General features: G+C 38.3%; 5 protein-coding genes across 5 annotated transcripts; 3 read left to right on the forward strand and 2 right to left on the reverse strand.

Moving 5' to 3' along the window:
- Window positions 1-140: 140 nt before the first annotated feature.
- On the forward strand, window positions 141-1,660 carry LOC105386882 (actin-related protein 2/3 complex subunit 3). The gene is made up of 5 exons (XM_011557531.3): window positions 141-276; window positions 363-539; window positions 704-899; window positions 1,075-1,136; window positions 1,356-1,660. The coding sequence occupies exons 1-5, from the start codon at window positions 271-273 to the stop codon at window positions 1,449-1,451; spliced, it is 537 nt and encodes a 178-aa protein (XP_011555833.1). The 5' UTR covers window positions 141-270; the 3' UTR covers window positions 1,452-1,660.
- Window positions 1,470-4,610, reverse strand: LOC105386881 (short-chain specific acyl-CoA dehydrogenase, mitochondrial). Its single transcript, XM_011557530.3, has 5 exons — window positions 4,467-4,610; window positions 4,009-4,392; window positions 3,292-3,707; window positions 2,856-3,098; window positions 1,470-1,956 (listed from the first exon to the last, which is right to left on the reverse strand). The coding sequence occupies exons 1-5, from the start codon at window positions 4,501-4,503 to the stop codon at window positions 1,813-1,815; spliced, it is 1,224 nt and encodes a 407-aa protein (XP_011555832.3). The 5' UTR covers window positions 4,504-4,610; the 3' UTR covers window positions 1,470-1,812.
- Window positions 4,611-5,508: 898 nt separating this feature from the next.
- LOC105386883 (zinc finger SWIM domain-containing protein 7-like) lies at window positions 5,509-6,098 on the forward strand. The gene is made up of 2 exons (XM_011557532.3): window positions 5,509-5,666; window positions 5,743-6,098. The coding sequence occupies exons 1-2, from the start codon at window positions 5,576-5,578 to the stop codon at window positions 6,096-6,098; spliced, it is 447 nt and encodes a 148-aa protein (XP_011555834.3). The 5' UTR covers window positions 5,509-5,575.
- LOC105386884 (cell cycle checkpoint protein RAD1) lies at window positions 6,089-11,332 on the forward strand. The gene is made up of 7 exons (XM_048626248.1): window positions 6,089-6,231; window positions 6,539-6,676; window positions 6,948-7,051; window positions 7,331-7,430; window positions 7,823-7,954; window positions 8,292-8,423; window positions 10,094-11,332. Exons 1-7 carry the CDS (start codon window positions 6,139-6,141, stop codon window positions 10,205-10,207), a joined length of 813 nt encoding a protein of 270 aa, XP_048482205.1. The 5' UTR covers window positions 6,089-6,138; the 3' UTR covers window positions 10,208-11,332.
- A 2,577-nt stretch (window positions 11,333-13,909) lies between these two features.
- LOC105386885 (SH2B adapter protein 1) lies at window positions 13,910-20,592 on the reverse strand. Its single transcript, XM_011557534.3, has 5 exons — window positions 19,724-20,592; window positions 18,790-19,021; window positions 18,255-18,451; window positions 16,265-16,453; window positions 13,910-14,068 (listed from the first exon to the last, which is right to left on the reverse strand). Exons 1-5 carry the CDS (start codon window positions 20,402-20,404, stop codon window positions 13,952-13,954), a joined length of 1,416 nt encoding a protein of 471 aa, XP_011555836.2. The 5' UTR covers window positions 20,405-20,592; the 3' UTR covers window positions 13,910-13,951.
- Between the last annotated feature and the right edge of the window lie 706 nt (window positions 20,593-21,298).

Consider the following 21,298-nt stretch of genomic DNA (forward strand, 5'->3'; position numbering starts at 1 on the left):
TATATTTTTTTAATGGTCTGTGAAAGCAGCTAGCCGTTAGATAACGTTATTCGCACAAATGTTGTCGTCCAACCGATTCGATCGTGTATGTCTAGCTGTGTCTGACATTAGTATAGTTTATTCTGTGATGAATTTGACCAAATTTGACGTTGACGTTAGTCGTGAAATTATTGTGGTTTGTGTGTGAATGAATCATTTTCGGTTTTATCAATTTATTCTGGAAAAACAACACAACTAATACATCGACAAAGCGTGAAATAGTAATCTAAAATGCCGGTTTGTGAACTGTTACAAGTTTTCTGTTTACTTAATCATGTATCTATCTAGTATTCATAATAATTTCCGAATGTTTATGTACCCAGGCGTATCACTCGACGTTGACTGACTACACCCAGTCTGTTGGAAACCTGGCGTTGCTGCCAATCCGGACCACCTTCAGAGGGCCAGCTCCAATAAACCCCAAGCTAGAATTAGATGTTATTGATGAAGCACTCAACTACTTCAAAGCTAATGTGTTCTTCAGATTCTATGAGATCAAGGTAATATTATACTGCTCTACTCTCTGCATTATGATATACTTGTACATATTTGGCTATGCACACTCATGTGCAATTGCGCATTAACTAGCACATACTACTATACATTTTGTAATGAAGATGACCCACTAACCAATGCACTAAATATACCATTCTGTGTATTCCAGTCGGACGCAGACAGAGTGCTGATCTACCTGACGCTGTATGTGTCGGAGTGCTTGAAGAAGCTGCAGAAGTGCTCCAGCAAGAGCCAGGGCCAGCAGGAGATGTACATGCTGGCCATCTCCAAGTTTGACATCCCGGGAGAGCCGGGGTTCCCCCTCAACTCTGTTTATGCTAAACCTTCCAGCCCCCAGGAATCAGGTGAGTTATATAGACTAGAAATTAAATTATACAGATATATTTATTTATTTGTAAATATCTCCCTTCTGTATGAACCTCAGATGTGTTGAATTTTTTTATAACCACTTTTTATCAAATTTGCTAGGATACAGAGCAATGAAGCTGGATTTAAATGTTGATTCAAACTAACTTTCAGATTTAATGAGGCAGTATTTACAACAGCTCCGTCATGAAACAGGGAATAGAGTGGTTGAAAAGGTATGTAAAGTGAGATAAAGAGTAAAAATTCCAGTTAAGCACCAAACACAAAAAAAAAACTTCACACAAAAAAAAACCATAAAAATGAATAAAGTTAGAAATGAATCAAGCACTTGCTATTATTCTTATCTTGTGCAGATCAGTTAAATTTTTTTTGTAATTGTATTTTATGTATTTGTAAAAGGCATCTACTATCAACACACTATTTTCTGTATTCAGGTGTTTGCAACTGAAGATGGGAAGCCGAGCAAGTGGTGGCTCTGCTTCGCCAAGAGGAAATTCATGGACAAGTCTCTCTCAGGACCCGGCCAATAGGAGGAAAAAGCCAAAAACTAACATTTATGTATAGGCATTTATTTTATATCTTTAACACAATGTATAAGACTTGTACAAAAGTATTCTTTCAATTTACTTAATTATTTACTATTTTTTAATGCTCTTAAAAATACTACTTCAAAATACTTTACTAGATTAATCAGTTGATTGCAAATATTGTCAGTCACTAATAAAAATCTTCAAATACATTTGTATATTTTTTTAATGATTTATAAAAAAATATGGTAATAATCTTTTGAGCATATCAGAACATCAACAATAAAATACCAACATACAAAATACTATGGTGGGTAGGTATACAACTCTCTTCGCTTAAATTCTATGATATATTACAACACATTCAGAGCCCATATTCCTTGATGAGCTGCCCTGCTATGACTAGTCTCTGGATCTCTGACGTCCCCTCGTATATCTCGGTGATGCGCGCGTCGCGGTAGTGTCTCTCCGCCGGCATGTCCGACACGTAGCCCATACCTCCAAGAACCTACAAATTCATATGAATTTAGAACATTGAAAGTAGAACAGCAAAAGATATTGGTATCCCTATACTATTATAACCAATATGTAATACATACGACGAATACATATGACGACCGAATGGCGTAGTGGTTAGTGACCCTGACTACTGAGCCGATGGTCCCGGGTTCGATTCCCGGCTGGGGCAGATATTTGTTTAAACACATATATTTGTTTAAACACATATATTTGTTTAAACACACATATTTGTTCTCGGGTCTTGGATGTGCCCGTAAAATGGCAATAGGCCCGCCCCCTATTACATTGGGACTAACATATACTCTGGCGAAAAGTGGGTGCAGCAATGCACCTCTGCCTACCCCGCAAGGGAGTACAATAGTACAAGGCGTGAGTGCGTGTTTTTTTTTGTAATACATAATTATCATGTTTAAAAGTGTCTATCACTTCCCTGTTTGAGAAGGACCTTATAATTTATAATCGATCTTGACCCAGTTTACTAATAAATGATGATGCGGTCACCACGATACATACCTATACACAATTATTCAGCAAACAATTTTACTTCTACTTTGCACATTCCTTTTACATAATTTTGCCTTGTTTAAACTTATTCATAAAGATGTTTAGTTACTAAGATTATTTAATTAGATGCTTAAGTTTCTGTATGTAACTTTTTAATCTGAAACACAGGAAAAACTCTGTTATTTCCTAGTTCAGAGCAGTATTTCACCTACCTTTAGATTTAAGAGTTGACCTATTTTTAAAATATGTATTACCTATAGTTATCTGAATAAATTTATTCTTATTCTTATTCTTATAATAGTATCATGGATTTATTAATCAGTAATGAATTCAATTTTAGTTTTACTAGATCTTATAATAGTATGATGCATCATATATTTTTACCTGTATGCACTGATGTGAAGCAAATGTAGCAGCTTCAGAAGCAGCCAACTTGGCCATAGCTGCTTCTTTAGTATAGGGCTTCTTGTTGTCCTTGAGCCAAGCCGCGCGCCACGTCAGCAGGCGAGCTGACTCGATCTTCAGCGCCATGTCTGACAGCTTGCTCTGAATAGCTTGCAGCTTCATTATGGGCTTGCCAAATGCTATCCTCTTGGACGAATATTCCACAGCAACATCCAGAGATGCCTATAAAGTAAGTAAAATTATTATTAACACTCCCGGTCCCTGAACCATGTTACATGTAAAGTGGTTGAAATGCCCTTTAGCCATTGTGTGTTATTATACTTTTCTAAATTATTGTGCAACAAAAGTATAAAGAGATATAAATGATTGATTGATAGACGATTATAAATTTTAAAATTATGTAGGTATTTGTTACCTGTGCAATCCCTAAGGCCTGTGAAGCAATGCCGATGCGACCAGCATCCAGGGTCATCATGGCAATCTTGAACCCAAAGCCGGGCTCTCCCAGAATATTTTCTTTTGGTATTTCACAGTCTTCAAATATTAGTGAGCAAGTGGATGATGCTCTGATGCCTAGTTTATCTTCCTTTTTCCCTAACTCTAGACCTTTTATTGGTTTTGGCAAAACAAATGCTGAGATTCCTTTGTGCTTTAGACTTTTGTCAGTGGTTGCAAATACAACTGTGGCCTTGCTTTCATAACCATTGGTGATCCAACATTTAGTCCCATTCAGGATCCACTTGTCACCACCATCTTTAGCTGTGGTGGATGCTGCACCAGCATCAGAGCCATTCCCTGGCTCCGACAGGGCAAAACAACCAATAGGGTCACCTGAAAATTAATTGAGTACATTAAAAACTTGATTTTTCTGTGTTTGCTCTAACATTTCATTAGTTGTTGGACCATAAACAGTTCTTTTGAGAGGTAGAGTAACAGGGTAATAAACCATGAAAATGAATTTGGCAGTCTCTAACACAGATAGAAAACGAAGCAACATAAATATTAATGAAGGACAGCCCATCAATGGAGTAGCCATTTCTGAAAGTCACTCTTCAGCTCAAAAGAACCTTACAAATTGCTTACAATATATTATTATTATTATGTACATTTTAAATTTCAAATTATTTCTTACCTGTTGTAAATGGTGTAACAAACTCTTTCTTCTGCTTATCTGTTCCCCATCCAAGCACAGGGCCGAGGTACAGGGAGTTGTTGACGGACATGATGACGCCTGCCGAGGCGCAGCCGCGAGAGATCTCCTCGAGGGCGATGGCGTACGCCAGGTAGTCCAGCCCCGCGCCTCCCAGCTCCTCCGGCGTCGCTATAGCCATGAGACCCAGCTCACCCATCTTCTTGATGGCATCTGCAGGGTACAAGTGTTCTTTGTCGAACTTAGCGGCATGAGGCTTCAGCTCCCCCTCGGCGAAGTCCCTGCACGTCTTGTGGAGCATCTGGTACGTGTCGGACAGGGCTGATAGCGAAGCTATACATCTTGATTGTTTTGTTATTGATGGTGCTGTAACGAAATTTAGCACTGTGTGAGACACAATTGATATAAGGCAGTTGTTTTATTGTATTCAATTAACATACCGATTACTTGGGCCGTCTTGGAGAAAATACTTAACATATTAAGGCAGGTAAAATACTACTATTTACAAAATAATTGAAAATAAAAAGTACTTTGAACTTTCGAGTTTATTGGTACGTTTCAAAATCGATTTCTACACTTGGTTGGACTGGGTCAGTGTTGCGATCGTAAAAAAATTTACTGCCGTATCTAAGAACTGAAGTTGCCGTATTTATGAAAAAAAAAACATGAAATTGCCGTAAATACTTTAGTTCTACGAGTAATGAAATGCAATGATTTTTTTAGTCATAATTTTACTCTTCCACCATTTTACGAAGCCTCCATCATGCATTAAGGAGGAAAGAAATGGCGAAAGTACAATTTTACTTAAGCACGACCGTAACCCAAGTTCAATTTAATGACAATAGCAAATGCTACACAAGCCAAAGTTCGATTTGCTACCCATGTCAGCATATCTATACAAAAGAGCGTAAAAATCTAAGTATGTTTGTATTTCTTTCATTCACGTTAAACATGTATCATAAAATGAAATTCTTAAAATAAAAGACGAAACGGTAATTCACCTAGCCATAAACAACCACACTCTAGAAGTCCATATTCTACCTATTTACGTGTTGACGAATGCGAAAAAAAGCGATATCGATATAGTTGCATTGCTGCATTTCTTAATCAAATAACTGATTAAAAATAGTATTTTTTCATAGTTATCCATTGTATCCATAAGATTTGTTGCTAAGCTGAATTGCCGTATTACTTGATACGGTAATGAAAAGCCTGCCGTATGCCGTAAATTCTGAAAAAACCTCCTGGAATGCCGTATATTACGGCAATTGCCGTATCAATCGCAACACTGGACTGGGTTGGATTTGGTTAGTCAGCTAGTAACTACACTATGACAGTTGTTGGTCGAGTAGTTTATCGGATCGAACCTTCAGATCGAGAGTGGATTGTAGGGCCACAAAAATTCGACACACAGAATAGTACTACTACTACGTTTTGACAGGCATCTTTTTCTGTGATTATTGTTTATAAACGCGCGGCGGGTCTCAGTTCGTTTTAGTTTAAAATCCAGGTTTTTAATAATTAATCAGCATTTTCATTAACAAATTAAATGAGTTGTAATACATCTGAAATACCAACTATAGCTTTATCAATTTTGAACCGAGTGGAAGCACGAATTAATAAATCAGACATTAAACAAAGTTAGTAAAAAAGTTTACTTTAGTTTAAAATTAATTCAACGTATAATTTAACTGTGCTAATGCTTTCGGATTTCAGTTACAGACGAAGAGTTACTTTCGCTTTATTCCGTATTTGGAGCAGCATTACAGAGAGCTTTGGATATACTTGAGAAAAATCCAACGCTCACTATCTATGCAACTTCTAATAATAAAAGAGAGTTGATAGAGATCAAGGGAGACAACGACCGTTGCTACAGGGTGTTCCCTCGCATCAACTTCTGTCCGTGCCGCGCCTTCCGCCATCAGGTCATCGAGAGGAAGGTGCAAGTCACTTGTAAACACATCATAGCTGCAAGATTAGCATTGATACTCAACAGAACTGCCTTGCATGAAGTGACGAGTGACCAGTATTTGATGTTGTTGAAGTCCATGTTTGATCTAGAGGACAGCTAGAGTTCTGTTGGTCTACAGCTTCAAGCAGTTGTATTAAGCAATGGATGACGGGACATCTCAGTATTACTTCACAGCCTCTATGGACTCTGGAAAGATTTTATGTAGTTTACTTAAAGCTATTCAATTTCAAGAAGTAAGTATTCAGGCAAGGTATAGATTATTAACAACTCATTAAATAATAATAAGAAGAGGCATGAGCAAGCAGTTAACTTACTATACTTAATCTGGAATTAATTAAATCTGGAGGCATTAAATAATTAATAATAATAAATAATTTTATTCCGAAAAAGCTTAAATCTAATTACAGCATCTGTGCCTGAGCTAGGTCAGAGACCTGTACATCAGGCATCAGTGCTCCTACAATAGAATATCACATAATAATAAAGCTGTGCATGCATTAAACATGTTACATTTAATTTATCTAAACTTCTTTATTCCAGTCAGCAGTGTTTTGCGCTATGCCGGAAGGGCTGAAGGTGACGGTGGAGGAAGGCAAGTGTGTGCAGGCATCAGCCTACGTGCCTTCTGACAACTTCAATGAGTACCATGTCCGTGCCGATGCTGATGTCATGTTTAAAGTAACAAATTTTTATAACAAAAATGTTTGCATGTTAATGTTAAAATCATCATCAATTCATTACTATTGCCTACTGTTAATTCCACCAAAAACCACTGCTACATATACTTTTATGTAATGTGATGTGTTCTTCAGTATGTAAAATATAAAAGTATACATATAGTATAATTATCATTGTTCTTTGAAAGTATACACATAAGAATCTACATTACATATAATTAATTTCTGTATATTGTGTAATAAAAGAATAAAAAAAACAATTCTGTTTTAAGGTGAGCCTAGCAGTGCTGACAGAATGCCTCAATATATTTGGATCTGGTGATGAGTCCAGCTTGAAAATGTACTACAGATGTGAAGGATCCCCTCTTTTATTAGTGTAATTATTTTCTTATATCTAGCCTGTATATTATAGTTCACTGGTGTAGATCTCTCCCAAGGTCAGACTAGATACAAACTGGAAACTTTCTGCATTTTTTCCGACATTCGCCTCACATAATAATCAGATTATTGACCCAAGTAGCCATCTAAAAATGTTAGACACCATTATAATCTAGCATATTACTAGTTTCTGAGATGCAACAGAGCAACAGATATATAAATTTTCATCCCCCTCCCCCCACTCGCAATACATATAATAAAGTCCCCCCCCTTTCAGCCTGCAACCACAGACAGTCCAGAACGTGATGACGGACTGCGAGATCGCGACGCAGACCGCGGACTCGGTGCTGGAGCTCCGAGACGAAGACACGACCGAGGTGGCGTTGGCAACCCCAACATTCATATTTAAAAACCTAACTATATTTCCGTCTCTCTCTTTGTGTAAACCAATGAGTGTGTGCAGTAAAATAAAAGTTTTAATCATTGAAGTAGAAAAAAAGGTGAAAGGAATTCGCTTACTAAAAATGAGGCACCCTAAGTAATTAGATTTCATTGCTACGACGATCCCGAGACACACACATTAACACTCAAAGTAAGTCAGTTCGCCGCCATTAACCAATCACGTCGCACCTATGCACCCACACACTCTCATGTCACCGCCATTGCTGTGCCTCATTTTGTAGAAAGCCAGATTCCTTCCACGTTATAAATCTGCTCAGTACCTCACTCAACTCCAGCTGCCTCAGTCTACATGTGACATCTCCACCAGGTGGCCAAGCTGGTGCTGCGCGCGCCGGCGTTCCTCGGCCTGCTGGCGGACCTGGAGCGCTCGTGTGACGTCATCGAGCTGCACCTGTCTCCCGACCATCCTCATGTCAGCATCGTCACTTATGGAATGCAGGTGAGATAAATAGGTAACAGGTATTGCAAATGTGGCATAGCTCCCGATGTGATAGTTATCTAATTGGAGTAGGAAGGAGTATTGTAACACGTATGTATAGGTTTATTTACCACTATTACAGAATAGATAATTAGCTTTCCTTCCTCATTCAGTCCCTCCGTAGATCAGGCTTTAATAATTCATTAGGTACCTACTAGCTGAGCTTGCTAGCCAAACCGCCCATTTTACAACCCCGATTCTAGTTTAGTCAGGATAAATAAAAAAGCATTTGCTCCGTAGCCTATCAGTATTGCCTACACATATTTTTATTAACATTACTCTGATGGTATTCTTGCAGGACAGGTCGTGCATCGACGTGCCCAAGTCCTCCGACATGGTGCAGAGCTTCAGCTGCGAGCGCGCGGTGTCGCTGCGCTACCAGCTGCCGCACATACGGCTCATCATGAAGGCGCTCGCCATCTCCTCCAAGGTCGGTTAACCCAGGAGAATTACCTGTCTCCAATAAAATCAAAATATATACCTACGTAACATTTTAAAACGTTTTTCCATAAAGTGGCAGGACCTCAGATCAATGGCAATCAGTGTCTCAATATAGACAATGCAGCCTATCGCACTACGAGGGCTACACCGAAAAGATCGGGAATAGAATACTTAGGAATAAATTAGAGTGAAACCTTTTTGGTGTATCAAATGTAGTGTTTTTTCAAACATAATTCAATTTTCGAATTTTAAAAAAAGTAAAAAATAAAAGAGTATTGACCATTTGAATTTGACAAGTCGGTTTAAAAAATGGAGCTTACGCGGGAACATTTCCGTGCAATAATTTTTCACAACTTTCGTCGAGGTTTATCTCAAGAACAATGTCTCGCCGAGCTTGTTTCTATTTATAAACTTGAAGCACCAAGTAAAACGACTATATATCGTTGGTATTCTGAGTTTCGCCGTGGACGTTCCTCTCTTACCACAGTCCCTTCTACTGGTCGGCCAAAAACAGCGGTAACACAAGATAACATCGATGCTGTACGCCAGTTAATAAAAGAAGATAGACATGTGACATACGAGCAGATTCGGGCTTCTCTCAGCATTGGTATGACAGCCATTCAAACCATTTTACATGAAGAACTGGGTGTCAAGAAGTTAGTTTCGCGCTGGGTGCCCCACCGTTTGACCGAGGAACAAAAGTCGGCTCGTGTTAATTGGTGTCGATCTGCTCTGCAACGGTTCAGTGGAGGCAGTTCAAATGCTGTCTACAATATCGTCTCTGGTGATGAATCGTGGATTTATTCATATGAGCCCGAAAGAAAACATCAATCGGCAGTTTGGGTCTTCGAAGGTGAGGTCAAGCCAACAAAAGTTATTCGCTCACGCAGCGTGTCGAAAAAAATGGTCGCTTCGTTTGTATCGAAAACTGGCCATGTGGCTACGATTCCATTACAAGAACAAAGGACGGTTACTGCTGATTGGTACACAACAGTTTGTTTGCCGGAAGTCGTAAGAGAACTTCGTAAAACTAACCCGAATCGTCGTATAATCCTTCACCACGATAATGCAAGCTCTCGTACCGCTCGCAAAACAAGAACGTTTTTAAATATGGAAAACGTGGAGTTGATGGACCATCCTCCGTATAGCCCTGATCTGAGCCCCAATGATTATTTTACATTCCCAAGAATTAAAGATATGCTACGTGGTCAACGGTTTAGCGGCCCAGAAGAGGCGGTCGAAGCTTACAAATCAGCTGTTTTGACAGTATCCACTTCAGACTGGAATTACTGTTTCAATGATTGGTTTAATCGAATGAAAAAGTGCATTGAATGTCACGGAGACTACTTTGAAAAACAATAAAAGTAAATAATATTATGATATCTTTGTACTTTTTTCTATTCCCGATCATTTCGGTATCGCCCTCGTATCAATCACTTTTTCAACTACACCAAAGGTGAACTGGTAGAGAATGCTACGAGCATTAAGTTCGCCTTTGTACCAATTTACTTTGTGTAATAAATAATAGCAATGGGCAGGACCGACTATTTGTCGTGCTCATTATTTTTTTTTGAACTTACTCCTACCTCCTACATACCTAGTAGGTAAATTTTAATTGTATTAGCCGTAAATAAACAACTATTACAACATTATCCCCAGGTGGTGCTGCGCTGCAGCTCCAACGGGCTGCTGCTGTTACAACTGAAGCTGGAGAAGGAGGACCAGCGGCAGATGTTCTCCGAGTTCTACATCGTGCCTTTGTTGGATGACTAAAGTCTGTTTTTTGATCTCAGACTATATTGACATATTCTGAACGGTTCATCAACAGTCGATTGTTATTGTATTGGTGTCTAGCCTGAAATAAATGACAATTTATTTTATTTATTTATTATTTATTAAGTGACGTATTATTGGCGGGACAATCGACTGTTGATGAACCGTTCAGAATCTGAAAATTTAGTATCTCAGATTAAAAAACAGACTTGAGATTCATGTAATAGGCATGGTGGGCCCTATAGGTACTACAAGATAAAAAAAAAAAGTCAACATCGTCCACATTGCAAAATATCTATATTTCATTGTTTCGTAATGAAGGTACACAGATGTACATACACAAGGAATGTGTCATCGAATGTTAGCCTAAGTAGGTACTTGTACAAAATTGATATCATAAGTATACATTGGTATTATCTGTGCGTCCAGTAATGGTACAGTTCAATTCACGTAAGTTGACCAAACTCAGGGCTTCATCTTGTATAGATGAACGATTCTCATGAAATGAGTGTAGTCCGGGGAGAGTGGCCGCCGATCCGCCCGCAAATTCGCAAGTTCCTTCGTGCAACTTGGCATTAGTTAAAACTTTAGAACTAGATTGGTAACGCCATCTATCGGTCACTAGTTACCAACATTTCTCACAAGATTCACAAGCGATCGGCTTGCCACACCCCTCGACTACAAGGGGACCTAAAAATACTTTCTGCAGTGGTCAAGTTACGTTGATAGAACTGTAGGGACGGGGCGTGTAGTTGGATCGTATTCCTATTAGTCATTGTTACGAAGTCACCCGTTTATAATGGACCATATTTTAATAGTTAACTAGTTGTGTTGTTAATGTGTAAGTACTTATGTATATTATAGGATAGGAGTTGTCACTCGACCCGACTAAACACTCTTGGTGCCCCCTTTAAAAGGAGGTTTTCGTTAACATTAATTGTGGGAAGGTATGTAGGTACATAAGCAATACGATAGTAGCGTCTTTCTAGGGACATCCGGGGACGTATTTGGCTAATTTCTGTTTTACACTTTACATAATTATACTTAACTAATTTTAAGCATAAAGCTGTGATGATTGTTCTTTGTTTCCATAAACAATTCTTAACTAATAAATTATTAAAATTATGAGCATTTAAATAAATTTCGTGTCATTTCTTATACGTAATTACATCAACACCAATCTAATTCATTTTTAGTTCCAACAAGGATAGACAATAATTTTATATCGATGTCTTGGCCACGTTGTGGAGGCCAAAACATCTTCTCTTAATAATTATTACCATTCACAATAATTTAGACATACCTACTGATTGATATATTTGCTCTGCCCTGTCCTAACCTAATAATTAGTACTAGAAACTTAGTTTCATTAAAAAATATAAATAAAAAGTCCTTGCTTAAAACTTCATTATTGTGCGTACAATTTATAATACATTCATTTATTTATTTTTGGAAGATTCTGTAACTGGGCTGGCTAATTTGGCTCCTAGATTTATACATACAGTTGTATATGTAGTTATGTGGTTTAAATATGGTTGGTTAATAAAATAATTATTAAGCCCCTGTTCCACAATGTCTGGTTAGTGGCTACCTGTGAGATAAAATGCATGCTGTCACTTTCTGTTATTATAATTTTTGACACTGACAGCATGTATTTTATCTCACAGGTAACCACTAACCAGACATTGTGGAACAAGGCCTAAGTATTTGTTCTTTAGGGGAGACTTACTAAAGTTATTTTCATCTGACCAATTCCTGGTTATCCATATACTTAACTAGTTTAGCATTAGCACATCAGCCTATAATAGGTATTATGACATAGTACCTACCTATGTATAAAACGCTACAAATATGATACAGTACTTGATTTCATAATCAGACTTCTATGTATAGCAAGAAATACAATAACTAAGCAAGCAACTAGCAACTCTGATGCAATCAAACTATATTTTTAGCTAAGCTTCGTTATGGCCAGTAACCATAGACAGTAATTTCAATCTTAAATAATTTTGGCCAGGCTTAATAATCTATAAACCACCTACAACTCCACAAATAACACATTAAAGTTTATATTATTAACGGAAAAATAAGAAGTAGATACTTATAATTTCTTACAGCTCCTGTTCATGAAAATGCCCCATTTTTAGGGTTCCGTAGCCAAAATGGCAAAAACGGAACCCTTATAGTTTCGTCATGTCCGTCTGTCCGTCTGTCACAGCCGATTTACTCGGAAACTATAAGTACTACAGTGATGAAATTTGATGGGAATATGTGTTGTATGAACCGCTACAAAAATATGACACTAAATAGTAAAAAAAAGAATTGGGGGTGGGGCCCCCCCATACATGTAACTGAGGGATGAAATTTTTTTTTCGATGTACATACCCGTGTGGGGTATCAATGGAAAGGTCTTTTAAAATGATATAAAGTTTTCTAAAAAACATTTTTCTTAAAGTGAACGGTTTTTGAGATATCAGCTCTCAAAGTCGTAAAAAGTATGTCCCCCCCCCTCTATTTTTATAACTACGGGGTATAAAATTCTAAAAAAAATAGAGGTGATGCATGCTAATTAACTCTTTCAACGATTTTTGGTTTGATCAAAGTATCTCTTATAGTTTTTGAGATAGGTTGATTTAAAGTTTATTATATTTGCTGCTACGGAACCCTTTGTGCGCGAGCCCGACTCGCACTTGGCCGGTTTTTTTTTAAATAAATCTAACTTGAGTTTACGAGTTAACTCTCGCCATACACTATGTTTTTTCCAATAACTCTTATACTTGATACTTTCAATTAATCAGTATCTAACTACTTACACAATTAACTACCTAATTATATTCTATTTAATAGTTATTCACACATTTTGTTTACAAAATGTATAATATACTAATCTAAATATTAATTACATTTCTATAACATATTAAAAACCTAGGGAAAATTGCACTAAAATGACTGTCGTGTAAAGCAATGTAAATGGTTCTAGCATAAATCTAGGTCAATATTTTTCTAAAGTATAAATAAACGTGCATTAACTTCAAAGATTGTCTAATAATTGTAAGTACTATACAATCATAATTAAATAACATAAGTACCTAATACAATGCTCAACCACTGAAGCTGATAATGATTACCACAAAACGCATTATAAGCATATACGTACACTCTATAAACCGATTAAGCCTCAGTGTTTCCGACACAATGCTTCATCATTAACAAAAGCATTTCATATGGCAGCATTGGCAAAATACAAAGGTATACACGAAGTGCACAATCCGGCCGCAAATACAACTCCTTTTATAGTAATCACGGCCTATTATTGTACCGTACGTAACCGTAGCTAGTACCACTCTGCACGGGCCTACTGGCTATCCAGAATCCATTAAATGACAGTCCCTGTGTACTGGTATGGTGCTATTCCTGTACCGTAAGTAACGGTATTGAGTCGTCTATACACGAAGCTATATTGGTTATCCAGAATCTATCAAATCCCACTCCCTTTATACTGTACACGTGGTATTATTGTACCGTAAGTAACAGTATTGAGTCGTCTACACGAAGCTAATGGTTATCCACCGCCACCAAGTCGCCACTCCGTGTATACTGCACACGTGGTATTCTTGCACCGTAGGTAACGGTATTGAGTCGTCTACACTAAGCTACTGGTTATCCACCGCCACCAAGGTGCCACTCCCTGTATGCTGTTCACGTGCTACTCTTGTACCGTAAGTAACCGTATGTAGCCGTAGTCTACACGAAGCTGTACTGGTTGTCGACGGCGCGCAGGTCGCCGCCGCCGCTGGCCGCCAGCAGAGCCTCCAGCTCGGCGCGGCGCATGCGCACGTCGCTGCCGTGCGTTACGCCCAACTGCAACACGCGTGTAATATGTGTCAGCTTATGTTGTTGATGAAAATTTACCTTAGTCAAATGTGTTACAGGTTTCGGCAAGGATATTCTGTGAAATGTTTCCAAAATGTAAACACATTCAAATAAGATTGATTTCTTGAAATAAACCTCTTTTGCTTCACTTATTGTTTAGCTAAATTGCCAAGCTGCTATTAAGTCATTAATTATAATTTATAAAATGTTGATTGTGATACAACATAGACAAAAAGTCAAAGCGAGACTCATATTGAAATCATAAAAAAGCAACACAAATATATTGTAAAAATCATGCATATTAATTATGAATAAATAGATACTACACTTACCACAGTGACAGTGTAAGCACAACCGTATTAACGCACACACACACGTAACAGGAGATGCGACCAAAAGAAACAAAGCCATTCCAAGAAAAAAAGTTTAATAATAAAATGTACAACCAAAATTATAATTAAAGCTGAAAAGAACATGGGTTCGATTTGTACAAATAATAATGAACTAAAGTAAAACTACTTATTATGTAGAGCTACATGAGTCTGATCCACGCGAGAAAAAAGGGGGGCCCTATTCTAAAACAATGTTTCCATTAAATATTGGTTTCTATGTAAGACGATATTCAATATACGTACAGATAATACGGGAAATTTAACGTTGTATTACATTGTGATTCAGTTTAATTAAAACTAAACTAACGTAAAATTTCTTTTAATATCATAATAAATCTAGCTTAACGTTTACTATGTACAAAGTTATAAATAAGATTCAATATTATCAAAATGGCAATCAGTTTTGTTCTGCCATACTGAAAATGACTGCTTGAAACATCTATCCAATATTCTTAGTAACTATTATAAAACTATGTGAATTTAATAAATAAATGCAAATAAGGAATCGATATATTATCGATGATTACCTAATCAAAATGATAAACCCTAAAACTAATAGCCTGAGTAAAGTTGCCAGTTATAAATTAAAAAGTAAAATAGCACATTCGATACACGTTCTTCCAAAAAACTGGGATCATCATCATCAGGTCCTGGGATCCCTGGGATAATATTAAAATTTTCTCTTTATTTAAGAAAGTTTTACTGGCTTAGGTACTGGAAAATGTAATAAAATGGTAGGCAAAATACAGGGAGAGAGCCGATACTCCAGAAGGGTAGGCAATGTATAAATGGCTACTTTTATCCTGACATCTATTATATTTTCGCTTTTACCGTCATTCGTCATGTTTCACTTACTTCATCTCTTTTCCCGCCTATTTCACACATACCTACGTATCTTCGCATATGTACGTTTACGACATGACCATGAAACAAACTTCTTGTATTCATACCTTCATGACCGAATCTCATTAACATACGAGTCTAATGACTTTAAAGGGCCCAGCTATCCTAAGGTTCTAAAGTATTGTGTATTGAAAACTCTTATCTATGAATTTATTTGTGATTGCAACATAATAACACCTTAATCTCGGTGGGCATAGGTGTTATTTTAATATCGCGTAGGTACAAAGTTGAATTGTGAATAATTACGAATTGTGATATATTTAAACCTCTCCAATGAGCTACCTCTTTCCTTACATACATTTTAACTCATAGTGAAAATTTATTGAAACTTTAACTTCGCTGTACAACTAGTTACCTACTTGTAAGTAGTTTGTACAGCAGTTTCTTGTCGAATAATCTATATAGTCCTAGTTTACATAGCAAGATTTAATGTCATGAATTGAATATAAAAAGCCAAGTATTGCTATCTACTGCACAGAATATACATACGTATAAAACATAATGCACACAGAGCAACCCAGTGTCATACACTGTTGGTTTGTATTCAAGCTACAACACATAATAAAGAAGCACGGGTGCGATAAAAGCTGTAAAACCGATCTCAATACATACTTGTACGATACAGATCAATGTGTAACTTTCTAGTCTTGTACTATTAAATTTTATGTTTGCAATAAAATAAATTTGAAAAACAAATTCCAACAAAACGTTCGAAAAATTTAAGAAAAAAAAAACAGAACAACAAATCTACGCTTTCAAAATTCGAACGAACATTTACAGCAACGAAAAAGGTCGAATACTAAAACCAACGGGGTCACATTATAAAAATAGCATCTACATGAACGCGGCCAGTCCTACAGTCCTACGTGAACGCGGTGGCGATGCTCACTTGTTGCCGCGCCGTGTCGGGGCTGACCACGTACTCGGTGAGCGTGACGTCGGCCGCGCCGCCCGACTCCAGCGGGATGGGGTGCGCGCGGAAGTGTTCCAGCATGTCGTGCACGTTCGGGAACCACAGGTGCTGCACGCGGCACTGGCCCATCTCGCTCAGCGTCATGCGGAGGTGTTTCGCTCGGCCCTGTGGGTTGGACGGATTAGGTTAGGTTCTAAGTCTAAATAACCATTTGGGTAAATATGGAACCATCAAGGATTTACAATAAAATTAGCTGAGCTATAGGTAGCTGGTTATTGTGTAATTTTCTTCAGACCTATATCTCCCTGCATTAGGAACGTGGTATGAATATCATAAAAATACAGTCCGCCCAGCTACAGGAGTCATTCGTCAAGTCGCGCGCCTTAGACTCGCGCGCCACGCGCGAGTTGCCCCTCCCGTATTTACCTACTTTTTTTGTCGTCAACTCGCTCGACTGTGAAAATATGTAGAGTCAGCCACAAAAGTTATAATTTATTATGCTTAAGGTAACTACTTAAAATGTATAGGGTATTTTATAGGACTTTAGTTTAAAATAAAATCAGTAATTAATCTCGCTTGGCAAACTGTTCTCTTCGAACACCTCCAAACACAGGAACCATTTTTATTTGTTTGGTCTTTGTTATATTTATAACCTGCACGAAGCAGTACCGACTTTCCTCGCTGGGATTTTATGATTTCATGTGCAGTTTTATTACTAGATGGACCTGTTATAGTTAGGTCTGTCTCTTTGACCAATGAAATAAACGAAATTTGTTTTAAATTTTAGTGCTAATTCGATATTTAATATAACGGTAACACAACGAAAACGTAACACTGTGTTTATATTACGGCAAAGTAGACTTGGTAATATACCTAGTAAGTTAATTTATTATAGGTACAATACATCAAAATCAGTAAAAACTGCCACACTTTAATATTTTTGCGCTGTACTGTAGACTGTAAGTAATGCACTGTACATCTCTGCTTCAAATTAGGAGTAACACTAAAACGAAGTCACTAAAACAATGACGTTTTAACCCTTTAAACCGGTTTTTGCAACAAAAACTTGAAGGACATAGTACATATGACAGGTAAAATTTGCGCACGGGATGAGAGAGATAGCAAACTTGGGTATCATGCGTCATACATAGGTCACATCCCCTTTTGCCTCATTCCGCACTTCCAACATAGGCTTTATTGTATCTTTATCCCGAAATCAAAGCATCTACTTTAATGGCGACTGTCTAGTCGGTCCCTTCTTATGCTAATCAGCCAGGGAGGCAATATTTAACTATATTTTTTAGTTTCAATTCGTTTGCATCTGACCGTACTTTACATGGGCACGCGAGTTGACGATATAAAAAAACAGAAGATGCCAACTCGCGTGGCGCGCGAGTCTAAGGCGCGCGACTTGACGAACGACTCAGCTACAGCCTTTGAACAGTTCCATTTGTGTTCAAAATTGCCGAAACCGATTCATTTGTACATTCATCATCATCAGCCAATAGCAGCCCACTGCTGGACGTAGGCCTCTCACGAACTCTCGCCACTGGATGTGCCATCTACATATAGCTTTCCGCATCCAACACATTTACACATTATCATCAGCCAATGGGGTGCATGAAAGGAACCTCCTCGCGGTGCACCCTGGGCAATCGAAAGATTGGCTAATCCTTTCCCCACAGTGAAACTGACACGAAAGAAGAAGAAGATCAGCCAATAAATAATCCTCCACAATCCAATAAAAAATACGCTCAGTAAAGACTGCAACAACACAACTCTCTGTCAGGTAATACGCATATTACATGCATGTAGTATGGCTAATGAGAGAATGCGTTTTTGACATTTGAAATCCGATAGATATTTGATGACTGCAAAGGAAAACTTAACTATAACCAGACAAAAGCAAACGTCAAAAACGCATTCTCTCATCGGCCGAAGTAAAAGTATAGCAAAACAAACTGACCTGGAAGTTGAAGGTGAGCACATACTCCCCCCTCCTCGTCTCGCTCTGCCTGACCAGGTAGCAGCCGTGCGCGCTGGGCCCGCCGGCCAGCACGCACGCCGCGGCGGCCGCGCGCGCGAGCGTCCCGTGGAACCACGGCCACTCGGCGAGAGAGATACGCGAGCCCGCCTCGCACGAGGTCTCCTCGGCTATTGAACCTGGGAAAATAATATGTTTCTATAATAATGTCACTATTGATTGTTTAGCGCCGATAAAGAAAGTAATCCAAAATGGCGGTCAGCAAATGCCAAAAAAAATTAAGGATTGTACAAAGACCATGATAACATTGATAACTGAACAATATCCCTCCTGTCCCTGTTACACTGCAACTGTTGATAAATGTAACTATGTATCCCAATAAATATGGTGATGTGATTGATGAAAAGTGCATTAAACCACTCTATCCACATCGATAAAGATGCTGTTTAGCCCATTCTTATAAAACAAATTGATAAAGACGCTGTTTAACCCAGCGTTAAAAAAGCTTTTCACAAACCTAGCTCTCCCTCCTCAGGCGTATCCGTTGTCAGGTCCACATTACTCGAGCTGCCGGGCAGGTCCCTCCTGGGCGGCAGGTCGGGCGGCGCGGGCTCGGGGGCGCCGGGCAGCGCGTCCGGCGGCGGCTGCGACGTCGGCGGCGACCGCATGCAGTACTTGATGGTGGCCAGCCAGGACTTCATGTCGTCCACGTCCGCTGCCTCTATTACGTACTCCATGTTGTTGTCCGCCTGGAATGGGTGGGTTGTAGGAATGTAGGTGTTGTTTTAAAGGAAATGTTTAAAAACAAAGCTTTGTGAGTAACATTTACAAAAAGTGCACAGTAATTAAATAGTACAAACGGTGGCCTCACTAATAGTAATTTCTTCAAATATGTGGTGGTGCTATAATATAATGCAAGGATATAGGGGATAAGGTCTTGTCCACTAATTCTAGAGGCAATGGATTTGAATCCTGACGTGTACCATTGAATTCATTAGAAATAAGGAATTTAAGTACAATTACATACTCTTACAGTGAAGAAAACATTGTGAGGAAATCTGCACTTCTATGTTCTAGATTTGTGTACCCCTAAATGCATTGTACTCATTCAAGAACATTAATATGAATATGGCTTGCGACTTATCACTTATCACATGAGTACAAATGTAGGTACATCAAAAAGCTGATGGCTTGCTTGCATGCCACCTCTGACTACCCCTTTGGGGATTAGTCAAGAGCATGAGCATGTGGTGTGTTTGTGTGTTATTATCATAAAAGGATCTAAGAACTAGGATACCTATACTATACCCCACTTTGCCATCATAAAACAAAAAGTAAAATAGTCTTTCAGATAGGAATTGATATAAAATTGCATAGAAACCAAACTTTGTACCTAATGTTTTTGGTTTTTAATGTAAACATCGGAATAACATCATTTGATGAATGCTTACCTTTAATACAAATGTATTCTCATGGTCTGGCATCTCTAATGCTGTAGTTTCTCTAGCTTCTGTTATTAAGAAACAAAAGACACCGCTCCGTGGCTTCTGTGACTTGGGAGGAGAGTAGAACTCTAACATGTAGCCTCCAACAGTCTTCACGAGAGCAAGTCGGCATTTCTCCCACTTCTGAGGCCCACTCGGCTGCTCCAGACTCTCGGGAGTTAAATAGTTTACATAACCTTCTTTTCTACACTCTACCACTATCTTTGCTAGTTTAGTCTTATTTTGCTTATTTAAATTAGAGGATAATTCTACTTCATCTGAGTGCTGTTTGTGGAACAAGCCTTTGCCTCTCCGTAGCCCCTTGAAAGACAATCTTCTAAAGAAAGGCTTGTGTTGGGTTTTAGGTGATTCCGCGTCTTCCGAGTAGTCACTCTCGTCATGCAGTCCGTGGGTGCCGTTTGGAACCTTCTGCTGAATTTTCATCTTGCAAAAGTCGGCCTCGAAATGCTCTGAGAAACATTCTACGAATTTCTTCAACAGGTCTTTGTGGGAGACTGCTGGATGTGTGGACTCTGTGCTGTTTACATACTGCAGGCAAGCCCGGGCGAAGTCTTGCGCGGCGGTCTTGGCCTGACGCTCACAGAACTCGGCCCAGCCGTCCGGGTCCCCGTCCGACGGGCCCGCCATGGCAAGCAATTTCCTTAACAGCTCCACTTGGATAGCACTTCAACTATTATTGCACATATATATAACACAAACTACATCTACTTTATTCAATAATACTATTTACTATCGTAAATAACATGGCAAATTGGATTTTGCGATCATAATTCACAACACGCATCCACAAGTTACAGCGAAAAACAAAATTATCATAGAGTATGAAAATTATTACAAATTACAGCATAAATATTTATTACTCTGTGTAAAGAGACCCACACGCTAGTTATTATTCAGTGGCCACATCATGTAGGTTAGGGTGCCTACTGCTTGTATTGTAGTACCATTTGAATGACTTTAGCTGCTGCACTATAATCAAGGAACATAAGTAATTTTCTTACGAGAAGCCTACAATTTATAAAAGTACTTATACCTATATTGCATGCGTACAATACAAAGCCACACAATGTTGTAATCAAAATTAAGAAAATGAAGCTGCAAAATTTATTATCGGCAATCTAATGCGCACTGTGACAAATATGCACTGATACTTACAGCAAGGGACACTGAGCAAATATGTATAAATAAAGGCTACTAGGGAAATGAAAATATGTATAAAGGCAAGCTGGCATGAAGAAGTATATTCTAAGGATAAAAATCCTGCTCTGTGCTCTTGACCATAGACTAAAGTATTAATTGACAGTGACAGTTGATTGACAATTTGACACATTTATTTTTAATCGAGAATGGCGGGTGATTGAAACGTTTTATTTTGTTAAAAATTAAACAAAATGTGAATGAAAATGAAATATTTGAAAAGTAAGACGGGCCTTGTGACAAAAATATTATTTTGTTTGTATGAATTGAGTGATGTTTTGTAAAGTTGGAATATTTACGTGGAGGCTTGTAATGAAATGGAAA

This window comes from Plutella xylostella, chromosome 16 (genome assembly GCF_932276165.1).
Source record: "Plutella xylostella chromosome 16, ilPluXylo3.1, whole genome shotgun sequence".
Lineage (NCBI taxonomy): Eukaryota > Metazoa > Arthropoda > Insecta > Lepidoptera > Plutellidae > Plutella > Plutella xylostella.